Source organism: Pogona vitticeps, chromosome 1 (genome assembly GCF_051106095.1).
Source record: "Pogona vitticeps strain Pit_001003342236 chromosome 1, PviZW2.1, whole genome shotgun sequence".
Taxonomy (NCBI): domain Eukaryota; kingdom Metazoa; phylum Chordata; class Lepidosauria; order Squamata; family Agamidae; genus Pogona; species Pogona vitticeps.
The window spans coordinates 17339139-17366011 of NC_135783.1; the positions used below are offsets into that span (position 1 = coordinate 17339139).

At 39.6% G+C, this 26873-nt stretch overlaps 1 protein-coding gene across 3 annotated transcripts in view; it reads right to left on the minus strand.

Annotated features, from left to right (window-relative positions):
- Nucleotides 1-1477: 1477 nt before the first annotated feature.
- The window catches only part of ATL2 (atlastin GTPase 2), a 63186-nt gene continuing 37790 nt past the window's right edge, over nucleotides 1478-26873 (minus strand). For 2 of the 3 annotated variants that reach the window (XM_020794748.3, XM_072988282.2), the window contains exons 3-15: nucleotides 26549-26683; nucleotides 23867-23971; nucleotides 21744-21794; nucleotides 19489-19545; nucleotides 14533-14625; nucleotides 13182-13320; nucleotides 9475-9602; nucleotides 8635-8691; nucleotides 7063-7134; nucleotides 5555-5986; nucleotides 3382-3396; nucleotides 3176-3286; nucleotides 1478-2791 (exon numbers count right to left, since the gene is read on the minus strand). In XM_020794748.3, the coding sequence (XP_020650407.1) occupies nucleotides 3179-3286; nucleotides 3382-3396; nucleotides 5555-5986; nucleotides 7063-7134; nucleotides 8635-8691; nucleotides 9475-9602; nucleotides 13182-13320; nucleotides 14533-14625; nucleotides 19489-19545; nucleotides 21744-21794; nucleotides 23867-23971; nucleotides 26549-26683 (1392 nt within the window). In that variant the 3' untranslated portion in view covers nucleotides 1478-2791; nucleotides 3176-3178. The remainder of the gene's footprint in view (nucleotides 2792-3175; nucleotides 3287-3381; nucleotides 3397-5554; nucleotides 5987-7062; nucleotides 7135-8634; nucleotides 8692-9474; nucleotides 9603-13181; nucleotides 13321-14532; nucleotides 14626-19488; nucleotides 19546-21743; nucleotides 21795-23866; nucleotides 23972-26548; nucleotides 26684-26873) is intronic. The other variant, XM_020794749.3, reaches the window with a different exon arrangement.

Here is a 26873-nt window from a genome sequence, read left to right on the forward strand (position 1 = left end):
CTATAATTGCTCAGATGCATGAGACAGTACACAAGACGGGGGGGGGGGGGGTTAGCCACTGCAATTCCTTAAATGTGTTTGCTTTGATCAAGGTGAAGTACTTACCCCTGCCATGACTACTTACCCTATTTAAAATATAATACACACAGGAAGAGAATATGGATAGGATTATAGACAGGTCAAATGTTTCACAATTAAAGTGGATTGTGGCCAGCAGTGGCACCTGTTCATGTAAACTACTGCCTCTCCTGAAGCTTACTTTGTACCATTACATCTCACCGTTGCAAACTTACCAAGGACAGAGTGGTGCATAGTTTACTTCACAAATTTAGTTGGTACATGTTTTTTGAAGGCTGGATATTTTGTCAGAGAACATTAAACATGAAAACCTACCAAAGTATTTTGTGGGAAAAATCAATGCAGAATTTCATTTTCAGTCTTCTACAGAACTCTAACCAAAAGCATACTTGTGAAAAATACAATGTAAAGATACATGATTAGCAGTTTGATTGACATGGAGTAACTTTCTTAGGGTCCATGATCACTGCAGATGGTGACGGGACACAAAATTAAAAGACGCTTGTTTCTTGGGAGGAAAGCGATGACAAACCTCGACAGCATCTTAAAAAGCAGAGACATTACCTTGCCAACAAAAGTACGCATAGTCAAAGCTATGGTTTTTCCAGTAGCAACGTATGGAAGTGAGAACTGGCCCATAAGGCTGACTGTCGAAGAATTGATGCTTTTGAATTGTGGTGCTGGAGGAGACTCTTGAGAGTCCCCTGGACTGCAAAGAGAACAAACCTATCCATTTTGAAGGACATCAACCCCGAGTGCTCACTGGAAGGACAGATCCTGAAGCTGAGCTCCAATATTTTGGCCATCTCATGAGAAGAGAAGACTCCCTGGAAAAGACCCTGATGTTGGGAAAGTGTGAAGGCAAGAAGAGAAGGGGATGACAGAGGACCGAAGCGACCAACAGGAATTTGACCCAACTCCGGGAGGCAGTGGAAGACAGGAGGCCCTGACGTGTTCTGGTCCATGGGGTCACGAAAAGTTGGACACAACAACTAAACAACAGCAGCTGAATTTAAACTAGAATACAAAAAGTCAACCTTGCATTTATCTAGGAACCAAAATGTGGACAACTTGACATTCAAGCCAATGTTAAAATAAACTGTATGAACTGTTGTTTCTAAAGAGGGGCAGTAAAAGGCATTTGGTGTTGCTCTGTCAAATACTCAGTCCAACACTTCATGAACCAAGGAGGTATTATCTAAGCAGTTAATTTGCTTTTCAGGCACTGAGACCTCTATAAGAAAAACTGAGTATCTGCAAAAGTTATGTCAGTCTTGTCAAATTACATTATCACTTGCAAAAACCAAAATAATATCTTTTGTTGCTGAGTGTATGATTGAAGTACTCAAGCTCAGAAATCATAAGCAGCTACAGTTAATACAGTAAATTACTTCCAACATTTCTAAATAAAAACTATGAGTTTAATTTCATATATACACAATTGATTTTAATAATGTACCAGAAAATAAATTACAGGAAATAACTTTAAAATGCAACTGAAGACAAATTTTCACAACAAACATTCCCACTGATTTCCCATGGGGTGAGATTGCAGTGCTCAAGGCAGGTAAATATCACAAATATATCAAAAAACTCCAAATTGTTCGATGCATTCACACATTTACATGAGCCACAAACATTCCTTTACAGGGACTGTACTTTTGCCTATCACAGAACCAGGTTTTGCCATAAACTACAAAACTTTGATACAAAATTGTATTTATATATTTATATTTTATACATGCCCTGTGTTTTCTTAAAAAATAACTAGACGCACTGTACAGACAATCCTAACTCATTGCTTTGTAGCTGTAGGCAACGGTCTTTAGTTTTTGGATGGAATTTTCCTCCCCCCAGTAATATTAATGGCATATTATATATACATGAAGGCTAAAACTGCAGAGAAAAAAGCTCTTCTCGATATGCATATCCTGTAGGACAAGGTCTTAAAATTTTAAAAGGCAAGACAATGTACACTTGAAGATAGCTTCCTTGGTTACAACTGTTACCTCTAAATGTAATTTCTGTGGTGAAAAATGATACACATGCATCTGGGCAATACTGGTAGAAAAGGCAGTAAAGCAAGGAGCAGCTAGATTGTAGTGGCTCAAACATGACTTCACAGCTGACTGCTACTGCTGATACATCAACTGGATTCATGTTAACAGTTTAAGTGTTCAAAGTTAAACGCTCATCCGGACACTGTGTGGCTACGTACATTCTGTTAAAAGATGTCCTGGTATAGGTTTGATAGCTACTTCCCTGAAAAACCCTTTACAATGAATATGTTTTCATAAAACAGAAGCCACACACACACCCCACCCAAGGTACACAGTACACTAAGTACCACCGTCATGATAACCCTTTTCCTGCCTCCATGGAACTAGGCTGCATCTCAGAAGCCAACCAAGGAGTCTCAATGATCAGTTGCTGCTTCTGCACCCCCACCCTCCTACAATGTGACGGCAGCAAATTGTGAAGCCAGTCAGATTAAACTACTTCACTACAGTCGAATGTAAACTTTGGTTTATTGAGTTCTCATTGTACAGCAAGCAAGTCTAGGATGGGCAGATGGATGAGATGAGATGAACTGTCAATCTGTCTTTAATCTGGTATGCTGAGACATCTGTTCAGTCAGGCCTGCTTTGATAGAGTTTGTAACCGATTGTCTCATGGTATCCTCAATCAAATTATCCCCAACTGGTTTTATCACCTGCAGGATGAGAAATGCACAGAACAAAAGAAACAAAAGGTAACTTAAAACCCCAAGCCTTTGAAACACTGGGGGGAAAATATAAAAAATTAAATAATGGAATATGAAATGTATTCAAAGTGCAATAGTAAACAAAAAAGAAAGGGAAAACAAAAGATGAGCATGGCTACCAGCATGTAGTTACTAATGTTGACAATGTTAAGTGGTTTCCTCCACTGCAGTATATGACTGGACCCAAATTAGCTTATAGGCCTGGGTGCCATTTCATACACTATAATGCTGCATGGAACTCATAGCACTTATGCAACATGGCCCAGAAAGTCCTGCTTACTGTCTATACAAGTGTGAACACTTCAGGATAAAGAAAGGAAAAAGTAAAAATACTGGCTAATTTTTCTTCTTGTTATTGTTGGATGAGAGTCGCTGCCGTTGTGCTGAGGTAAGAGCACGGCGATTCAATCGACGTCTAACAACTTCAAAGAATTTGGAACACACCTAAAATACGAAGCGAGTTGTTAGAAAAGCAGTTGCTAAAAAGCAGGGAGGAAACATAGTCTGGATGTTAAGATAGTCTCCATCGATATTCTCACCTTCTTGGGACTCCTCTGAAGCAGAACATAAAAGATACAAAACACAAAGATTTAGAGTAAGTTAATAGCCAAGCAAGAAGGAAGGTTAAACACTGAACACAAAGATTTGCTTTCAAAATTTGGACAGTAATTGTGTAGGCAAGGTTTTCATACAATAATGTGTGCTCCTGGGGTTCTTGGCCACTTTTAAAACATTTAACAGAAATGAAACCAGCTTATGACAAATGAAGTGTAGTGTTTCATGGCATACCAATTTTAGGACATCATAGGACCATGGCCTTTAGAAATTGTTACAGAGTGAGATGCTGATTCCATGACATCCGTTCACTTGCTTACTCAGAATTAACGTTGAAAAATCCCAATAACCAGATTTTGCCATTCTGACTGACTTGGTAGAAGGAAAAAATATAGTCATGATGCTAAACCTGCAGCCGGTTACACATTAAGTATAATTTTTTCACTTGAATAAACAAGGGAAAGCTTCCATGGAATCTGTAGTTTGTCCCCTCTCTTCTGAAATCATTTTTCACAGTGAGGGCCATCTTGCTAATCTAACACTGTAGATCCATTCTTCTAAATCAGTGGCCCCCAACCCAGGTGTTCTTAGACTACAACCACCAGAAATACCAACAAGCATAGCTAATAGCGAGGGCTTTTGGGAGCTGTAGTCCAAGAACAACTAAGTTACCCGAGGTTGGGAAGCACAGATCTAAATCCAAAAAAGAAAACACCAGCCAACCAGCAGATGGCAATCTAAGAATGTACATTCGATTGAACGTAATTATAACAACATAAACTTAACTCTTAGGAGCAGCCTGTATCTATGCTAAAAAGGTAACACCTTTGTTCCCTTTTGTAACATACATGGACTCAAGCCTAACCTAAATCCAACATTGTGCTGGCACTGTTGCTTCCTTTCCATTGCCTTGTCTCTGCAACCCCTGGAAAAAGGTCTAGGTTTTCATACAATAGCCTAGAATGGTCGCAAGACCAGATAGGCGGGGTACAAACGAAATAAATATATAAATAAATAGGTAAGAGGGTCATAGCCTACCAGAGCAGGTTTTTGGTGTGCAGAAGGGGTTTAACTAAGAAGAGAAAATCACTCCCCTCAGATTCCACTAACAGAAGCCGTTATGGGAATAGAATGCTCTTGATCAATGCAAAGCTCACACTCAAAATTTCCTCCCTCTATTTTCATACTAAGGCTGTAAACTTAAACCCACTATGGAATAAGCACATTGGATCATACTTCTGAGTAAACATGCAGGGGGCTGTAAAACAAGAATTAGATCCCCCCCCCTTTCTCCTTTTTTGTTTTAATAAGACTTTTCAGCTTCTTTGAGCTTTATAAAGTTTAAAATAGTTTCTAATTCTAATTATGAACCAGACATTATGCACAAAACTTTGACCAAATAATTAGAAAAACCCTTTTCTGAACTACATATGTAGGTAAACCCAAACTCTCCTCCTCCTAACAGGAACTTCTATTAAGAAATGGAACAGTGTGGGAAGTGATGCTGGGAGTTGCAGGGAAAATCAGTAAAACTAGGTAGGTCCTTCATCCGGAAGGAGCCTTTTCTAGATTCTGGTCCCTCCTTGCATTCAAAAAAGGGGCATTCTGGAGCCAATCCAGACTTGATATATACTAACAGAGAATTTTTTAAATCTGTATATAAGGATCTATATCAAAATGTTCTGAATTTATTATAAGCTGTATTATGCAGAACACAGAACTAGATTCTGCTAATCCTGGTCTTCCTATATTTACTCTGCTTAACTGACTTTTATTCAGTGACATGGCTAACATGATGCACTGACTTACAGCATAGATTTGGAATAACAGGTTCTTCAAATACCCATTTTAAGAAAAAAAATCTCATTGTTGCCTTTAAAAGTTTAAGAACAGCCTTCTACTTATTGGGAGACTGACTCACTTGTATACCTCGGCTTTGTGAATGTTCTCAAAGTCTTATTGTTTGTTTAAGCACTGAGTTACGAAGGTATCCTGGATTGAAAAAGTTATTTTTGCCCAGGTTTCTTTTTTACAAGTTTGTATTTCTGTGTTTATGCAACATTTGTGCAGAATGGCCTTTTGACCCACTTCTGCACAACAGATAAAATGGCCAGCTTCTTCAAGAATGTAAATTGTATTAGATAAAGAGATACTAACCTGTTCCCATAGTACTTCAGTCACCTGGTCGATGAGTGTCCCAATTTCTCTGAATTCCCCAGAGTATTTAACATACGCCCAAGTGCAAAGGGAAACCAATGCTAACCCCATCACAAGGTTACAGAGGGTAGCTATGGAGTTCATGCCAAGGAAGCCAGTCAGTCCTGAGATTATGTACATGGCAAACATGATAGCAAACAGAGTGGCCGGAGTACGAGCAGCATAGAAGATGTTTTTGCCATCATTGTGCTTCACAAAGTTTGCATAGATTCCATCAAGCTCTTCTTCGAGCTGGTCTTGGTAACGGCGACAGAACTCTTCACCTCCCATCTTTTTCACAGAACGGAACTGTTTTATAGCTAATACTTTAAGATCTTGATGCTTTTGCTCTAAGTCAGCAGGAGCAATGTATGGTTTGTCTCCACCACAAACCTGTTAGAAGGAGCAGAATTGACATATTAACTTACATGACTAAGAACTGAACCTGCTGCAAGTGTTAGGCAAAACTAAAGGGAAAGTCACAACAATGCAGCTTAACAGTTAAATGGAGCTGATCTCACAACCACAAATATTACTGGAATACTATGGGCCATTAGCTATAAACCTAGTCTACTTCGTATATTGTTGTAATAAAAAGGAACCAGGTACCCCACTATGAACTCCTTGGAATAAACGTGGGAAACAAGTGCAATAAATCACAATAGTAAAAGCTGGAGGATAACACTTTCCTTCACTGTCTGTTAAAAAGTAGTATTTGAGAGGCAGTATTTTCAGACAGATAACTTGCTTCTGGCTAAATCTGACACATGGATGAGGAGCAAGAGCAAAGAGCATGCGTTCATTTTATATCACCTTTATATTTAGCACTGAATAACAGATTCAGAGTTATCTAAGGTTCCTCTACTGTGCTAACTGAGCAATGTATCTGAGGCGTTGAGGGCATATAATCATTAAGCCATGCATAAGAGACTTGGCAATAGACCCATGGTTTTTCCTACGAGCCTCCCAACTCAGGGGAAATATTCTTCCATCCTACCCACCTGTTCTTAAACGTGAGTCATCATTTTATATGCACCATTAACTACAATAAATAAAACCAGGAATTGGAGATAGTCATGAACCGCCAGTTCATGCTGGTTCGTTTCTCAGCTGAATGGGTGTTCGATGCTTCCCGGTCCCACTCTCCTCTGACAGTCACCAGCCAGAGGTGGGGTTGGGAAGTGCTGAACACCCGTTCAGCCAAGAAACAAACTGGCACAAGGGGGAGGGTTCGGCAATTCATGCCCATCTCTAATCAGGATTCTCTAAACTGCCAAAGCAGTATGCATGGAGTTTAAACAAAGAGGTGATTCAACACAAAAACATTCTCCTGCATTCTTAATGAGGAGGAACATTTCAGGTTATATTATTTTCATGGGTTTAAACTGAAATACTGTACCTGCCCAATGCAGACTTATTTCTTCAAATACTTCTTGATAATAACAGTTAATTCACACTTTATACAATACCTGCTCCATTCCTTTGTTGTAAGTATCTTTTGCTCCAGCTACTGCAGCGAGGTTATTGGCTTCCGCTGTTGCCTTAAATGCAAATTTAAACAGCTAGGATGAGGTTTCTATGGCACCTTTCCTATACTACACAGTGAGACTAATAAATGCCCTCTAAATGCCCCTTTTCTGCTTTCTGTCATTTACTACAGAATTCAACATGCAATGGCAAGATTTGGGGGGAATTCTAGGACATGGTTTGAAATGGTTTTATAAAATTGTTAAGCACATTGTTTTAAGGCAACTTTCCTTAATCTGCTTTTCTTCATTAGTGCCAAGACTCCAACTAGGAATACCAAGTTGAGGTAGGTTACCTCAAGGCCAAGGGAGACACATCAGTATTATAAAATCTGTTTTTATTAGGAGCCTAAGATTCAGAAACAGGAGCAAAATGCAGGCACTGGAAGCAAGACCAAATTACCTATGGCACCACATGAGTCCCACACTTGGATGCCCTGCCATACACAAAATACAAATTTACTTCTCAGTGATTACTATCAAGAGTTTAACAGATCGACTTAGGTCTACAAATGTTCTTGCTGAACAACTGGGAGCTGAAGATCTTGCTAACCTATTGCAAATCATTTGCCTCTAACTAATCTATTTTGTACCCTCCCCCTATCACCACCAGTGTAAGGAAAAGGAAGTCCGCTTTCAGTAAAGGTATCATAAGAAAACAGATGGGAAAAAACACAATCCTAAAGTATTTGATGGTATTTCATAAGGGGATTGTATGTACAATCTACAGCTTCCGAAACTGTCATTCACCTGCAAGTGGTGTCAAAATCTCAGGTATCTCTGATAAAAATCTGGAAAGACAAACTACTGGAAACATCTGCCCACCCCCTTCAAGTAGATTAATATTAGCTAGCCAGACTATCAGTCTGATTTTGTGAAATATAAAAGGAGCAGGCTTTTGGTATCAGTAGTAGGATCCAAACACAGGTATTGTCAAACTGAGCAGGATGTTTCTGCTCCATAATAACATAAGGGAAGGTGTCCTGGAGTATTTTAGTAGTTTATCCAGTTCAGGATTATGCTAGTTTCAGTTGTCATTTGTGTGCCTCTGGAAAACCCCAACACCAGAACATGAATGAAACAATGAATCCCTTATTGTTATTCCACAGTGAATACTGGGATAAAACATAGGCAGGAGAGAGAGACTGGAACAATGGCATATAAAAATTAACCCATTTTCTGCACAAGGGTCTACAATGTTGACCTAAAACCTACTCAACAGATGGTTCTCAATCCCCAGATTTTAACACAGATTTGAAATGTTAAGTCCAGCAGTTCTTGGCAATTCACCACACTTTCTCTCTTGGAGGGAGGTGAGGGATCTGGTTGCTGTTTTATGGTTGCAACTGAGGCAGCCAGTTCTATAAACAAATTAGCACAGGCATGTGTGTACACACATCTCCCCATCTGGTCTTTGTTTGAAACAGATACGTTTCTGATGTCTCTGCTAATAATCTGTGTTGATGTGATAAAGCCATAAACTCTATGACTTCAGAAAAAAGTGTAAAACTTTACCTGGAGCATCGATTTAGGATGAGGTAGTTCCTCTCCTTGATAGATTTTAATGTACGCCTAAAAATGAAATTTTATTAAATAAGATAAATATCATTAATAATTATCTCAATTATGATCATCCATTTGCCAACATTATATTACAATAACATACAAAAATAAATTCCACTATACCTATATATTCACTGAGCAGCCACAATACTGTAGGGAGGTATAATAGTTAATTATATCCCCCTCTCCAAGACTAGAAGTAATACTAGTTTTGACTGTATTTAGTTATATTCAACATGTTCCTTGAAAGAGCTCCAATTCATCAGTGGCTGTAATCCTCATTAAAAAATCAGACTCCATGTTGCTCATTTGCTGGCTTTAGATGATAGCTAATTCAAAGTTCCTTGAGATAAACTCTGTACCTGCCACAGGCCAGAGCACAGTATTATAAAGTCAAGGACAGCAGTTCACAGAATGCCCTGGAACTGAGTGTATTTGTGACACTCTAGTGACATCATGAATGTTACTGACATCAAAATGAAAATAAAGAAACTGAAAGATATGTATTAACCCTGAGTGAGAGCCCTTAGTTTAAACAATATCTATATTCAGTATTCCTGAAAAATCACAGAGGGGTAACTGCAATTAAAATCTTAGTTACATAGACAACTCAAGAACTCTTAAGTCACCTTGCTTTTGAACAAAATGCCATAACCTATAGCACTGAGCACCACTGTCTTGCTAATTTCACTGGGCCTCATTAACTCAAACAGACCTAAGGGATCCAAGCCAAATAGATTTACACATCAATCTATCTAAAGAACTGATCAATAAGCAGAAATATCTGCTTACCTTGAAATATTGCACAAGATCTCTACAAGTCACCTTTGAGCCACTGATCTCTTTTTCTACCAGATTTTCAGGAGCAAGCAGCAATGGAACCAGATTCTGTAGCTCTCTCTTAAAGTCACTATCAATGTCTAATGGAAGCAGGCAAAGAAAAGGAGTTGCAAGTTTGTCACAATACAATTCTTCTTCTCCTCAAAGTCAATGGTCGAGTAACATTATTCAAAACTTCCTTAATTTAATGAATTACATATCAAAAAATAAAGCTTTGCTAATATTGTATATTGTTATGAAATGAAACACTGAAAATACTTGATAAAATGGCTACCCATTGCCTTACAATCTAAATGGTACTCATGAATCAAAAAACACAAGATAATGAAATCTTGTATTGTATTAATTAATTTTAAAACTCTGCAGTTGTTAAATTTCAACTTGGTCTTCAAATAAACAAATGTAGTAACTTAAATACATCTCCTGACTGGTGGCTGCCTAGCTAGATATTTCATTCTGAGATCAAAAGCAAGCAGAAAATTATCGCCAAAAGTTCTTTGATGGGTACAGGAGTGTCATTTCAACCCTTTCTCACTGTATTTGTTTTTAAAATAAGCAACAAGTAAAAGTATTCATCACATCACAGCCAGCAAACAATGTGATGAAGTTCCTTAATAATAGTGCATTTCATGGCTCAAGACACTGTATAACCGTTCTAATATAGCAAGTTTCTTTAAAGCCTTTAATGATCAGACAACTATATACAGTAGATGGACATCACCAGATGGTCAATATAGAAACCTAACAGACCATGTAATTGGAAGTAGAAGGTGGAAAAGCTGTATTCTCTCAGCCAAAACAAGACTAGGAACAGATCATGAACTGGTAATATCCAACATTAAAGTAAAGCTAAAAAAGAACACTAAAAGACATGTTGCTGAAATATAATTCTAAATAACAGTCCTGATGAATTTCAAATCCACATAAATAACAGATTTGCATTACTAAACTCAACTGACCATGAAACAGAAGAACTGGAAGAAAACCAGATATATTATCAGGGAAGAAAGCAAAATGACAATTCCTATAGTGAAAAGAGAAGAAAAACCTAGATGGATGGCAGAATAAATACTTAAAATTGCAAAGGACAGAAACAAAAGTAAAAAGCGACAGAAGTGGGGTCAGAACCCTGAATGCAATTTTTAGACATTACTACAAAAGCCGGTGCAAATAAATATAGGAAGACAATAAAAAGGGGAAAAGAACAGATCTCTTTCCAAAAAACCAATGAATCAAAAATAAATGCAAACCTAGATTAGGAATGCTGATTACCATCACAGAAGCACACTATATGACCAAGAGAAAAAAGAAGGTGGAAGCAGTATATCAAAAACCTATACAGAAGGAACAAAAGGATTACAGACTCTCTTTGAAGAAGAATCCTGTGACAAAGAGCAGTTCTAGAAACTGAAGTGAAAGCTTCTCTGAAAACACTAGGAAGAATTAAATCACCAGGTGTAGATGGAATATCAATAAAACTCATTCAAGCCATAGACAATGCATTTTTCAAATTTCTAACAAGAATATGTCAACAAATATGGAAAACAAAGGCCCGCAGACTGGAATAATAAACTCCAATTCCCAAGAAAGGAGATTCCAAGGAGTGCATCTAATAGGACCATTGCTTTAATTTCTCATGCATACAAAGTGATGCTCAGAGGTGTTGCAACAAAGGCTTTTACCTTATATGGAGTAAGAAATGCTTGATGGTCAAGCTCGATTTTGTAAAGAACTTGAGAGTGTATTGCAAATATTCACTGGCTACTGGAGAGCACCAAAGAATTCCAGAAGAAGATCGCTGTGTGAAAACTTCGTTAAACGGAAAGTAAAAAGCCATTGGAACGCATTAAACATCGTTGACTGAAAACTCACCGTTTAGTGAAGTTTCCTGGGTCCGGCAGCCATTTTTGCGCCCTCGGTAAGCGAGGGGAGGGCGCGAAAACGCTGCGCGCGGCCATTTCGGGGCTTCCGGCGGCCATTTTGGAACCACCGAACAGCTGATCCACGGTGTCGCAAAGCGAAGATGACGCGATACCTCCGCATTAGCGATCCCGGAAATGGGATCGCTATGCGGATTCATCGCTATACGAGGCGCTCGTTATGCGAGGCACCACTGTATTTGAACATTAAAAAAACAAAAATAATAATTACAGAAGAATTACACAACTTTAACATTGAAAAAACCAAAATAGTTAAGAGATTTTGTATACCTTGAGTCAATCATCAACCCAAATGGAGACTGCAGCCAAGAAATCAGAAGAAAACAGGCTAGGCTAGGATAGGCAGCAATGAAGGAATCAGAACAAATCATCAAGCGTAAGGACATCTCATTGGAGACCAAAGCCAAGATCATCCATGCTACTCTATTCCTGATCACTATGTATGGGTGTGAAAGCTGGATATTAAGAAAGCTGACAGAACATTTGTTTGGTGCTGGAGGATTGATTTGCAGATATCCTGGACTGCTAGAAAGACGAAGAAGTGGGTCCTAGACGAAATTAAACCTGAACTCTCTCTGAAGGCAAAAATGTTGAAACTGAGGCTGTCCAATTTGGGGCACATCATGAGAAGACACGATTCTCTGGAAAAGGCAATAATGCCGGGAATGGCTGAAGGCGGCAGGAAAAGAGGATCAAATACAAGATGACTTGACTCCTTACAGGAACCACAGGATTGAGTCTACAGGAGCTTAGGAGGGCTGTTGAGGGTAGGATACTTTGGAGATTACTCACTCATAAGATCTCCGTAAATTAGAAGCAACAACTGAACAAGTTTGGGTTTTTTTAAGCCTTTAGCAGAAGTAATAGAAAAACATGTTTTTTCCACCTCATACAAAACTGCCTGATGACAACACAGCAAGAATATGGCTTCAGATGCTGACTTGTTCTGTAAATAATAAAAACTGGATATGAGCAATCTTAGGGAGCACAGAGGCCAAACTGATGCCTCTACAGTATTTCTCTGGATGGCCTCAGAAATGGCAATTTTTTGTCTTCTAAAAAGTGTAAACAAAAAGGGTTTGGGGTCCCTGCAATAATTCCAAAATAAAATTACTGTTCCTAGAGGTTTTCATGAGCAGAAATAGGTACAGTATTTTGAGAGGCAAATAGTGGGGGGAAATCTGCTATTAAATTTGAGGGGCTATTGAAAGGACCCATCTGGATGCTGCTCTTCCTCAGAGCTTAAGAAGAGAGGGAGAGAAGCCAAGCCTGCAGGCTCACCACGGATCACTCACATATCGGGAAACCATGGTTTCCTGTTACATCTGACCAGGGCTAAGCTGCAAGTTACTTCTGTCAGCCTTTAAGCTGAGACTGAAAGCAACAGGTTGTCTATTTATAGCTTGTTTAATAACAAATTTTCATTTCAGTGTTCAGCATCAGTCACAAACAGTATCCAAGTCAAAACACAAATACTTTAATAAGCTCATTGTTTTACTATACCAACTATATATTTGACTACAGAGCTTAAAATGGAATGAGTATGAACATCATCTGGTTCTCCTACAACCAAGTGTCTTACCCTTCTCATGAAGACATGTGTGTACTAAATTTTAAAATCATGCACACTTAAATCTACTTTCACCCCTTTCACTGTCTGAAGTGAACTCTCAATTAAATATAGACTTAAATCAGTAATTTAAACAGAAAATCTCCTACCATTTAGCCTCCCATCAAAGTTTGGGTTAGTTGCAACTTTAAGACCAGGGTGCGGCAACAGGAAACAGCCAAGATTACTGAAACATGAGTGAATATGCTTCCTTACATTCTGGAGTTCTTCATGTTGATGTAGCTTTACCTAGGAAGAAGGAAAGAAAAGGGAAAATATTTTAAAAATCTTCTGCAATAAGTTAGCTTTTTGTGCAAAATATTAAAGCTGATCTGTGATCTTGTCCTTTCTCATCTACCTCCTTTTTCTTTACTTTATCCAAAGAAGTCACACCGAATTCTTCTAATAAAACCGGTTTATTGTTTAACATAGCTTCATCAATTTGCGATTCTTGTTTATCATCGTCCAACTTTAACAATAAATCATAAGTCTTAACATTATTAAAACTGAATATCTCTTCACAGTACGACAACGGGGAATAACTTTGTGGGACCATTTGGATCTGGCACTCATCAACTCAGGCATGTTTCTCAGCTGACTTCAAGTTTGTGGATTGGATGTTGAACTTTCCTGGTGTTCCCTTCATTGAGCCATGCATTGTTCTCTGGCGGGGTCTGAAGGGGCTGGGCCCATGGGATTTCTCTGGACCCCACTGTACATCTGCCTTTCTCTCCTCTGTTCTTCCCTCTTTACCCACGCTTTACCCTTTGCTTTCGCTCCTCAGTCTCCCCCCAGTAAGGTGGCTCTCTATACATCTGTCGTCTCCATTCCCTTTCAGCGTACTCATGGGGCACCTTGAATTCTACCCACTCTCCTGTCCAAGGGTCTTCTTGGATCAATTCTACAAGTTCTTCTTTTTTGTCTCCTTTCTCTTCTCTTCCCCAACATGTTTCTGCCCTCACCCCTCCTTCTCCCTCCTTCTTATCCTCTTCCTTTCCCACCTGATTTGTGCCCCCTTCAGTCTCTTATTTCTAGTTTACTTAATTCCTTTTCTATCACTACTGTCTTTGACAGTACACTCTCCTGATCCTGGACGAGTTGGTTCTTCGCCTCACATGATCGAATCTTCAAATAAATACTTGTGTGTTCTATCTCAGGGGTTGTCAGCCCCCGGTCCGTAGCCTTGCAGGAACTGGGCCATGGATACGGATCTCCGCCCCCCTGCACATATGTGCGGTGGCTGTGTCGCCCGTGTGGTGGGCGTGTCATGCTCACATGGTGGCCGTGTCACGCTCACATGCACGTGCACGATGCCCTTCACGCGAGGGTGCCCACGCGCATGGAGCTTACTCCCCCCAACTGGTCCACGGCCCCAAAAAGATTGAAGACCACTGTTTTATCTGGAAACCTGTTAATGGTTACAAACATAGACTTATGATTATGCAATACAACGTAGCTTACCTGCAATCTCTTTTCTAGAAATTGTTTTCCTCCTATTAAGCCATACGGATGTTCATAAGGATAGCTCCAGTCTCTAATTAAGAACATAAGTGTCTATATGGGAAAATCAGATAAAACAATTAACTATAATCATAGTAACCAGAAAACACAATTATAAAATTTCTAACTTTAAGTGACACAACCGGTAGTTTAAAGAACAGATTCTAACAATAACAAAAACCCAGTTATTTAGAAAACTGTGTAATAATATTGCTGAAATCTAACTGGATCTGTGTCAACATTTCCAAAAAGATCCCATTCTAATCTACTGCTTTATCATGTACTGCATAGCGTATAACCAAGCGCAAGAAAACAGCTCTGGTATGAATAACAGACTCAAAATTACGAATTCCTAAAATAACCTTGTAAAGAACATCACAAAGTTACTTTCCCAAATAAAAACATACTACCCCAGCATTTCTGAATTGGAGGGCTTCTGCAATGCAGCCTGGCCAGTACCTCATCTGTAGCTTTTTAGCTAGATGGGTGCCAAAAGCCCACGAGCAGCTCCCTGTAGGCCTGGTGCCATAGATCACACACTCTTGACAGAGAGCTGGTTAGACAAAAAGAAAGACTGCAGCATGCAAAACTGAGGAGAAGGTACGAGTAAACAGACAACAGACAGAACGGCCAGCAGAGTGCAAGGACAAGGCAAAACCGTGGGAAGAAGGGGGGCAGAAATGGGCATTCAGGAAAGGGAGAAGGAAGCAAGGGGAAGGGGAAACGCTGGAGGCTGCAACTGGGCTTTTCATCCACAGCAACAGCAGCTCACAGAAGCAGCTTGGCACTGGGCCAGGAACGAGAGACACTCTGCGTGACCCTGCACGACAGGGACAGGAAGAGAAAGTGAAACTGAGTTAAGGTGACAGAGAGAGAGAGAGGGTTCAGGGGAAAATCTCCTTTGGGCAAAGAGACTAAGGGGGCTCTGAAGGAAATTAGAGAGATACATGTTAACGAGGACAACAAGGATAACACAAGTAATAGAGAAGAGGTGCAACAGGAAAGTCATTATAGGAGATAAATAAATGCAAGAGCAGTAGGAGGAAAGTACAGTCAACCCTCGACTTACAAACGGCCCTAGTTACAAATATTTCAACTTATGAAGAATAAATAAATAAAATAAAAACAGAACCACTCTGTTGGAAAAAAATGGCATTGACTTGCGAACGGAGCATCGACCTACGAACGAGGCTCTGTTCGCAAGTCGATGCCAACGGAGCAATCGGCGCCTTCAGAGCTCTCAAAGGGCTTCCTCCAATGTCGAGGGGGAAAGCCGTTTGAGACCTCCAAAGCCAAAAAGGTAGGGCGAAAGGGCGGGAAATTTGAATTTCCTGCCCTTTCTCCCTGCCTTTTTGGCTTCAGAGCTTTCAAACGGCTTCTTCCAATGTTGGGGGGAAAGCCCTTTGAAACCTCCGAAGGCACCAATCACGGCAGCGGGGATCCTCAGGGAGGTCTCCCATGGTGGCGGGCCAGCCCTGGGAGACCTCTCTGGGGGTCCCCACCGCCACAATCGGCGGCTTCGGAGGTCTCAAAGGGCTTTCCCTGACATCGGAGAAAGCCCTTTGAGACCTCCGAAGCCAAAAAGGCAGGGAAAAAGGGCGGGAAATGCAAATTTCCTGCCCTTCCTTCCTGCTTTTGGAGTTTTCAAAGGGCTTCCTCCGATGTTGGGGGAAAGCCCTTTGAGAGCTCTGAAGGCGCAAATCACGGTGGCAGGGACTGCCAGGAAGGTCTCCCAGGGCTTCTCCGCCACCACTGGAGACCTCCCTGGAGGTTCCCGCTGCCGCGATCGGTGCCTTCAGGCTTTCCCAGGGAGTAGATCAGGCCTATTGGGGGAAGCTCCCCGGGAAAGCCTGGTAGACCAGGCCTACCAAGGGGGGGCTTCCCTTGGTAGGCCCGGTCTACTCCCCAGGAAAGCCGGAAGGCGCTGATCGCAGTGGCGGGGAACCCCTGGGAGGTCTCCAATGGCAGCAGAGAAGCCCTGGGAGCTTCCCTGCCACCATAGGAGACCTCCCTGGGGTCCCCCGCCACCGTGGTTGGAGGCAGCGCTCATCCAGCGCCAGGAGCCTAGAGCTGGCCAGGAGCCTGGCCGCCCGCCCCCGGTCACGCAGAAGCAGCGGAGCACCAGCAGGCTTCGAACTGGTAAGTCCTTTTTAAAAAATGTTTCTGTGTGGGTTTTGGAGGGTGGGCTTGGACTGGAGGGGGTTATGTTTCTGTTTCTCTCTCTCTCTCTCTCTCTCTCTCTCTCTCTCTCTCTCTCTCTGTGTGTGTGTGTGTGTGTGTGTGTGTGTGTGTGTGTGTGTGTGTGTGTGTGTGTGTGTGTGTGTGTGTGTGTGTGTGTGTGTGTGTGTGTGTGTGTGTGTCTTTTTATTTTTATTTTGGGTTGTTGTTGTTTTTGAAATGCTGGAACGGATTAATTCCATTCCCATGCATTTCAATGGGAAATGGTACTACAACTTACAAACTTTTCGATATACAAACGTCCTTCCAGAACGGATTAAGTTCGTAAGTCAAGGGTTGACTGTATGAAAGAATCTGGCAGAGCCATGTTAAGTGTGAAGAGGAGAAGTGACAGTAGGTAAATAAAAAACACATAGGCAGGAGTTGGGGAAATACAGCTGACACCAGAAAGAGATGTTAGGAATAGCCCTGAACAGAGGAAGAATTTCTAAATCACGTGGAGCATCTGAGTGTCACAGCACAAGGTTCTCTCAGCTGCAGAATTATGCAGGTAACTTGCTTTGGACATATTCCTTGTGAGTAAAGATACATCACAAAAGCCAGATTATGCCATCACCCAACAAAAGGAATATTTAATTTTAAATTAATTGAAACTTCCTATCATCCCATTCCAGGTTCTGATGCTCTCTTTTGCCCTGGAGAAACCTTTGGGAACCTCAGGTGGACAGAAGACTTTAATAGTAAAAACAAATAAATAAAATTAAAAATAATAAAGCCAACGGATCACTGTTGGCAAGTCCAATCCCAGCAATGGTAATCTAGCAGCATTTTTTTGATTATTAACACTCCTCCTCTCCCAATGAGAGATTTCCAAAGCCTCCTCCAAGGCAAAATGGAGCCCCAGAGCTGAAACAGGGAGAAGCTTTCCATTAATTTCAATTAAATATTCTCTTTGCCGGAAAATGATATAATTTGGCTTCTGCAGCAAAACTTTACGCAAGCGGATTTTGCCATCTGTTTGTTGATTAGTCTTCCAGACTTAAGCACGGAATTTCTTTTAGGTATGATTTTGCAAATACAGAATGACCGACACAATCACTTCTCTACAAGATTAATATACTTTAGCTCAGTTTACAGACAATCTGTAACTTCCCTGTTATAGCATTTCCACAGCACATAACTCCCTTGTTGCCGTACTTCCATAGGCTCCTGGAGGCTTCTGGGCCCAATTCAAGTTGTTGGTTATGACCTCTAAAACCCCGTATAAAGTGATAAAGTGATCCAGACTATCTGCAGGATCACATTTATGCATGGGACTTTCATATTTTTTGGACTTCCTCTAACCCAGCCATTCTCAGCTGTTTTTTTGGCCACAAACAACACAATATGAAAGAAAGAGAGTCCAAATCAGCAAGTTGTGTAACAAATCTTATAAGGTGTGCAAAGAACTGTTTCCAGTCTTCCCCCCCCAAAAAAATTGTGCCAGGGCTTCCCAGGGGGTCTTGTGCCCCCCACCCCATTGAGAACAGCAGCAATCCTGTGCAGCTCTCATGGAGCTTAGCCATTATTTATTCTTCATAAGAACATAATGGCTCCTGATGGACATTCCATTCCTCACATGTGAGAAGCTAAAAATTCCGCTGAGGACTTCGAATTTTTGGCAGCAGTTCCCGCAATTCTGGCTATGCACATCCTTAGCAAATTATGGGTGTTGAAGCCAAAGAAAATACACAAGTTCCATATCTAACCATATATCCTTTATGTGAGCTTGTCTAATTTTAAATCTTCAGGTGAATTCTTTCTCCTTACTCCACTGTCCTTATAGGCATATCTGGTGAAGATACAAGGGGCGTTTTCAGTGAAGATTAGGATGATTGCCTGTCTGCTGCCCTTTCACTGGCAAGCAAAAACAATTCTCTTCAGCCAGATGACAAATGAAAGGGGTTAGAAGAAAAGGAGCTTTTAAGTGCAGGACGGTGCACTTTTACTGTCTGTCCTGTGTGTTTAAAATGTTTTAAATCTATTTAAACTGGTGGCCTTTTAAACTTATCAGTTGTACTAATAATTTGTTCAGCTGCATGGTACTTATAATGTATTTAATATCATTTTAGTATTATGACATTTGTTTTAGCCATATTTTAAAATAAATCATGTGGTAAGCTATCATGGGTCCCTCCTCTACTGAAGGAAAGGCAGGATGGAAATGAAATCAATATTATAAACAAAAAGTACCCTGTTTCCCTGAAAATAAGACCTAACCTGAAAATAAGCCCTAGTATGATTTTTCAGAACACTTGTAATATAGGCTCTACCCCAAAAATAAGCCATAGTTAAGTGAAAGCCCGCCCTCCACCATTGTGCAGCAACCAGAAGAAGATGACATGACTGTATTTGAATAAACATAGATTGTACATGAAAAAAATGCATCCCCTGAAAATAAGTCCTAATGTGTTTTTTGGAGCAAACATTAATATAAGACCCTGTTTTATTTTGGGGAAAACACAGGTGTGGTATAGCTACTATTGGTCACAAAAGCATGAAATACATCAGGGAATTAGGGATACCAATAAGTCTCTAATGCACCTGTAGTACAGAAATCTAAGGTTAAGAAATATGTAACTATCTTGCATGATAGGACAGAAGTGGACCATGATATAATTAATGTTACCTGTTTCTATTGCTTAAGCTAAACATACATGAAAATAGTAATAATTGTAGCAGTAATAACCATGTTATTACCTGAAATGGCTTTTGGTAAATTTCTTCCATTGCTAGCCTTCCATACTCTGTGAATAGCTGTGGAACAAAACTATTAAGAATGTATACAAAGAGTACAAAAACAAACAGCACCGCAATACATGCCCAAACAAAAACAGTACTGGATTTCAAGTCCATTTATTAAGTTAAGCAACTCTACTGACTGCAGTCAAGAAAATAAAAATTTTCCCTTTAAATTTCTGAAAGTGAAAAATAAGTCAGGCCAGATTGAGCCAAGAAGCTCTTGAAACTGGTTAAATCCAAGCACTGCTGATAAATACTCTCAAGCAATTAAATATTTTGAAAAAATAAATAATAAACACTAGGGATTGGATTTTCAGATTTTTTGGATTACAAATTCCATATTTCTCCATTGCGGGAGTCTTACTCACAGACATCTAAATGTGGCTCACCTCAGGAAAAGGTCCCCACTGGAAGGCTTTGTATTTTAACTAGGCCTAGCTCTGCCCAAGCTTCTTAATTCCTGACTTAGCGCTAGCTCAAAGCTAGCAGCTAGGTAGAGGTAGGCCTAGCTAAACCTTAAAGACTTCCAGCTGAGACATGGTTAGGTGTCTGTAATATGTCTATCTTTCGGGTAGAACTCCCAGAACGGAAAATTATGGGATTTGTAAACCAAAACTTCTGAAATTCCATTCCTAATAATTACTCGACTAAAAGCAAGGTCCTCAAACTGTTTGGGGCTTTGGCTACACTCTCTGAATCCAAGCAACTAGAATCTCAAATGGCACCTTAACTGTTTCCATGCTATTTTACAAAAGAGCTCTACAAACATCTCAAATACAAAGCCAAACATAGATTTAAGAATAACTATATGATTTTACTTCTTTTCAGGAAAAGCTCAAACATAGCACAGCACACTTGAGCAAAATTTCCACAGCATTTGGAGTACAGAATTTGAATTTGTGGTGCAATTTACATAGTACTAGTACTGTCAGACACTATGTATTTGTGGGTAAAACGTGTGTAAAAATGCTGGAGCACACAGGGAAAGCAGCAGTAAGCCACAAAGGTTTGGTTTGCTACTACTGGCAACAAAAGCATATTATAAGATATCCTGTGATTAGTTATTCAATAGTCAGCTGTGAGGAGAAGTGGCGGCAGGACTACTGAGATTGCTGCAATGTAGCTGCCAACAGACATGTGCACTGTGAAGATCCTGGTGAGTGGACCAGGCTGGTTCTGGGGGGTGGGAATGGATCGCCATGGAACATGTGATGCCGAGCTTTGTATTCATACCCCCTTGGATATGAATATGAAGCTCCCATGTCTACTTATGATCTAACAGCAATAAACTCTGCCTTCACATTAAGGGAACCAATGAAACCATTGCTGCTTAAGAAAGAAAGAAACATTAGCAGAGTGTGCTGAGTATCTAACAAAACATTATTTTACTAAATTTATATTAAATACCAAGATCCATGACTATGTGAGAAATAATATTTAGGTTCAAATCCTCAAACAGCTGTAGAAATATGTGTAATTTCATATGTTCAAGTGTTATTGTTACATAGTGTTTCAAAACTCTATGCAACTTTCAATGGAGTACTTGTCATTAAAAGGGTATTTAAATCAGACCACAGTTAAGCCAAGGGGGTAAGGGATTTATTAAACAAACAGAACATTTAAAGCTCCAAGGGCATTACACTCTGCAGGTTCTGACCCTTTACAATTAATTCCACATGACTATAAAAACCTTTATCAATTTTTTATTTATTATTTATTTATTTTTTATTTATTTGATTTATACCCCACCTAACTGGCCTAAAAGACCACTCTAGGTGGTTAAATGCTAATATAATCTGAATTCTCATTGGATAGTTTTTAATGATTTTATTGGAATTCATTTGATACCAATATTAGTGAAAAAGACAAAGTATAATAATAAACTGAAGGGCGCTCTGCATTACACCATAGGAAAAAAAGACTCAGCAGCAAGTGTCAGGGTAATAACCAGGGTCTAAAGAAATGCACACACAATTTTACTCTCATATCAGGACACTAACCCCAATCATTCCACTCTTAACCACAGTCCTCTGGATCATACAAAGATTTTCCACACAGTCACCTCTCACACCTTCCAGAACAAAATGCCTTGTAATGCAAGAGACTGTCAGAGGAAGCATTATCTTGTTCTAGGGACAGGACTGCCAATGGGTAAGAAAATACTCTGCTGTTATGCAGAGTATAAGGCTATTATGGTATCATGACAGACTTACTTGCAAATGCTGAAGATCATCCTCTTGGATGTTCTGTGATAAATTGTATACCTATCAAAGAAGTTCCTGTTTAGATTTTTGCAACACAGATTTTGTACCAATACCAATCACAAAATATTTCAGGCCAGACAGCATTGAGTCAATTGTTGACCAAACTGTAATAGTTCGTTAGGTCACCCTGTCCTACCTAGAACATTTGTGAACCCCAGAATGCTACTTCAGGTGAAAGGAAAACACTAACAGCAACATTATCACATCAACTCCATCAACTCCCTCCTTCAGCCTAAAGTTATTACATATTATCCTATTTAAGCTAGACCAAAGCAAAACAGCAAAAATAGGATCCCATGTCCCATTGAGAGATTTGCAGCATTTACATCACATATAAATTGGGTAGACTATCAACACTAACCAATTTGTTATCACAGCCCCAGGTACATACTCAAATGCAAACATTTTGAAATTACCTTGGGAGGTGGTGAGCATTCCAATATTGGAAGAATTCAAGAGAAAATTAGACAACCATCTCTCAGATCTACTTTGATTTAGATTCCTGCACTGACTCCAAGTCCTAATAGGCCCCTTCCTACTCAATTATTCTCTGATGTTATTATCATGAAAACTAACTGATACAACAGCTTTCTACAGTCAAGAGTTGACATTCAGGCATCGCCTTGGCAAAGCTGAAATAACAGGAAACCTTCCAGCACAGACAGTAACTAGAAAGAACAAATGCAACTGTAAATTGGTAGGTACATAAATAGGCCTTCATAGCTGCCCTTCCAAGTCTCAGTCTTCTTTTGATTTACTGGCTGCAATTTCCGTCTGGATTGACAATACAGCGAAGGTACAACAAAATATTCAACTATTTTGATTTCTTCATTGTCAACATTAAAGTTATGTAACGTGTGTGTGTGTGTGTGTGTGTGTGTGTGTGTGTGTGTATACTGTATGTGCCAACTCAAAATAACATTCCATATATATGACAAAGCAGATTCTTGGGCCCAAAAACTTGTAGTTCCCTGTATCAGCCAAATATAATATAATAATAGAAATATAATTTCCTCTCTTGCCTCCATGTTCCCCCCAAAACTGGTATGGCAGGCTAGGGTTAACTATGAACCATATGTGAGGGTTGTGCAGTTGGCTAAAGAAGATGAAGGAAAGAGAAACTCACATTGCCATATAATATTGCATTTAAACCTGTGACATTAATTCAGGAAAAAATGAGCACTATATGGCAATGGAACCAATTACAGTGATGCCTCGCAAGACGAATGCCTCACGCAATGAAGAACTTGCAAGACAAAAGCGTTTAGTGATATATATTTTTGTGACTCACAAGACAAATTTTTCTATGGCCGTGCTTCGCAAGACGAACATGAACACATTAATTAAATTTCAATGCATTCCTATGGGAAACCACGCTTCGCAAGATGAAATTTTCGCAATACGAAACAACTCGCAGAACGAATTATTTTCGTCTTGCGAGGCATTACTGTACCTTGGGAGGTGGTGAGCGTTCCAGCACTGGAGACTTTCAAGAGAAAATTAGATAGTCATCCATCAGATATATTTTAATCTGGATGCCTGCACCGAGCAGGGGGTCAGACTCAATGTCCTTACATGACCCTTCCAGCTCTAGGATTCCATGAATTCATGTCTCTATCCATGGTACTACAGAGTTTAGCCTTATTAAATGTTACTAAGCACAGATTTAGAATACTGCATATTGTAAGCCTGTCTCTAAGGACAGTTTATCCTATTTCATGCCACCTCTGTATTTTACCCTCACAATACTTTAAGGCAGGTTAAGGTGACAGCTAGCAATTTGGGAATATAGATTTGAACAAGGACTCTTCCATACTTAATCTAAATCACCAACCTCTACACCACACTGGCACTAGCTTTTAAAATCACACTTCATATGAGTATTACATATAATAGCTACTCTTAACTGCGGTGCCTGGAAGTAGGGGAAAAAACCAGTACAATAGTTCAGCTTCGTAATACACACTGTGCAAGTAACACTGCACATTCTTCATCCTATTCAGTTTGCAAGCATCTGAATAGCCAACTGAAAATATTTACAGACTGCAACCACTTGCCACAGTCAGCCTTACCTGGACTGAGCTTGTCATGGTGCTCAGAGCAAATACAGTTGCACAGTCTTTGATAGTTGATTGGCTATCAAAGGCACCTTGGGTATCCATCAATAGTACAGCAACCTAGAGTTTTTTGTTTTTTTTAAAAAAGACAAAATTAGTAAATAAGTAATCTTTTCACCTAATGGCAAATGTTTATATTAGTAAAGCTACTGTATTAGCAATTTCTGTTAAGATATCTAAATCACACACATATGCTCACAACATAATCCAGAGCTTCCTAAACAGGCAGCTGTGAAACATACAAGGATTTACAAGATAACCCACCCCACTCTTCATCCTGATGCAAATAATTTCCTGACCCATGGAAATCGCATAAAAGCTACATGTTGCTGCATGTCCATGAAGTTAATGTGCTAGACAGGGGTGTCCATTTTGGATCCTCTGGATTAAAAATCCCATGATATATGAAGATATCATCCACATATCTTAAATTATTGAAATTGTTCCCCTCAATTTTCACTCTGCCTTCATCTGTAATTCAGTTTCTATATAAAATATGCTATATGCAAACTGAATAGGTAGGGAGAAAAATACACTCTTGTTACAATACTGGCCAACATAGAGAGGACCCACTGATTGCTATGAGAACTAGAGAGAAAATACTGCAATCACCTTGAAAGAAGAATTCATATACTACATATAGGAATTTTTCTATATGTTCTGTTTCTTATAATCTTGCTGGTCTATGACCATAATAAAGAATACTGTAATGCTGAATGATAAATGAATGAGAGGATCCACTGACCACTTAGCCACACTACCCTTGCTTGTGCTGGTTTGGGTACTTGGCAGGATGGTCCAGTGTGCTCATGAAAAGCTTCCTGTGAGACCCCCTCCCAACATTACTGAGCCTGCTTGCTCCTTTGGTGGTCCAGAAAAAAAAATCCATCGCTTGTAACTGCAAACCAACCCTGCACAAAAAAGGACTGCCAAAAACCCACAAACCACTCAAAACTTCAGACTGCAAGGTATTTTCTTTAATACCACCAATCCTTTGATCTTTCTGAGTGATCACACAACTGTAAAATTTTATTTTCATTGAAGTTATTTCAAAAAGCCATACAGGTTCAGAAGTAGATTTAAAGCTTCTAAAAGAATCAAAATGATGTGAAGCAGTTCCACAGTAAAAACAAAAACAAAACTCATTCAGAGACTTAGGCAGTTAAGTGTAAGACCACAGAAAATAACACTAGCTATCTAGAGCTACGCTTACAAAGCAACAAAGATATTGCATGGTTCCACTCCATATGCAGAGTTCAGCAGAATGGCAGGCATAGATTACATCTATGTACTACGTACATCTTGCCTCAATATTAGAGACACAGGTTCTGTGGCAACCAATTCTACCTGGTTTATAACCCTGATTAGGATCTACTAACTAACAGCCTAGCAGTTCCATTCCTGTTAATTTGCATATTATGTTTATTTCCTACCTGGCCATGAATCTCACTACCCTGGAATAAATACAGGGGACATGTATTTGCATTCCTGTGTCAGAAGAAGTGGATTTTGGCCCATCAAACCTCACTCTGAAATATATCTATTGGTCTGTAGAGTGCCACAATATTTTGCCTTTTCTTCCTTTCCCCCTAACTTTTGCTAAATATTAATTTAGTTGAACCATTCATGGATTATGAAGCCAAATTATTTAAATTGTCAATATAAAAACAAAGCAAAAATGTACTGTTTATATACCATCCCACAGTGCTTCAAGCATTCTCTGGGGGGTTTACAATTTAATTATACAGGCTAAACACTGCCATTCCCTGCAAGCTGGGTACCCAATTTACTGGCCTTGTAAAGACAGAAGGCTGAGTCAACCTTAAACCATCTACTTGAGCCCAGGATCTAACCTAGGTCATAAGCACAGTCTTGACTGCACTACTGCAGTTTAACCACTGCACCTTGAGGATCAACAAACCTCTTAACATAGTCTCAATAAATCTCTTGACACAAAACACATGATTATATTGGATAATATTCGGAACAAAGTAATCTATGTAAACAGTTTCAAGTTTGAACAAAGTGCCAAGTTATGGTTTAGCAAACATGGAAGCAGTATTCTATACATCAAGGTGGGTAAAATGCAACCCCTGTGACTATATGCGCTAAGATGGCTAAGGGCTTTTTTAGCAGCCCTTAGCCATCTCCCAGCTCTTTTTTCCTTGCAAAAACATGGACTGCAGTTCTTTTGCTTTTGCTTTTAAAATCATTCAAGAGTAGCAATTAACCTTTTAAACAGGCCAAAGGCCTCCCCAGCACCATTTAACGTTCCCAAATATCTTTTTTACAAAACTGAAAGTAGATTCATTTTTGGTGGCTTGTGTGGTGCTCACAGAGTGTGAACATATAAAAATGGCCAAAACTTCCCTACTTGGTGTAAGCTAACTAGCAACAACTTTGCAGAGTTTCAGACAGGAGCATTACCTATGTCCACTTGGAAATGTCAAAGACTGAGCCTGTCACAAAATGCCCCAGGATCTAGTATCAATTATTCTACCCTACTGCCTCATTATATGAACTCAGGAATATATCTGTGAAAGTTCTCAGTCATCCAGGTGAGGCTATCTGGAAGTTGAGTCATGGCAACAGGACTTCTTTCTTATTACTTTAAAGATCGGACATCTAATAGTTTACCTTTGTCCCATCAGGCTTGGGAATTATGAACACTTCACTCCAAACCTGAATCCCGGTTGTTTCTCTCTCACAGCCTCCTCTCCATGTAAATCCAGTCAAAGGCTCAGTGCTTCCACCTATCCAAGATGATGAGTCCTGGAACAAGAATCACATATGTATTCAATAAGACAACAGTTTCTAGACCACTTACATCAATATATTTAAGTGCTGACTGATAAGAAAAATATGTAAACCCTACAATAATTCCTGTATTTTTCTGTTTATAAGATGCCCCCCCCATTTTTCTAACCCCAAAAATTAAAAAAAAACCTAGCTTTGAGTATTC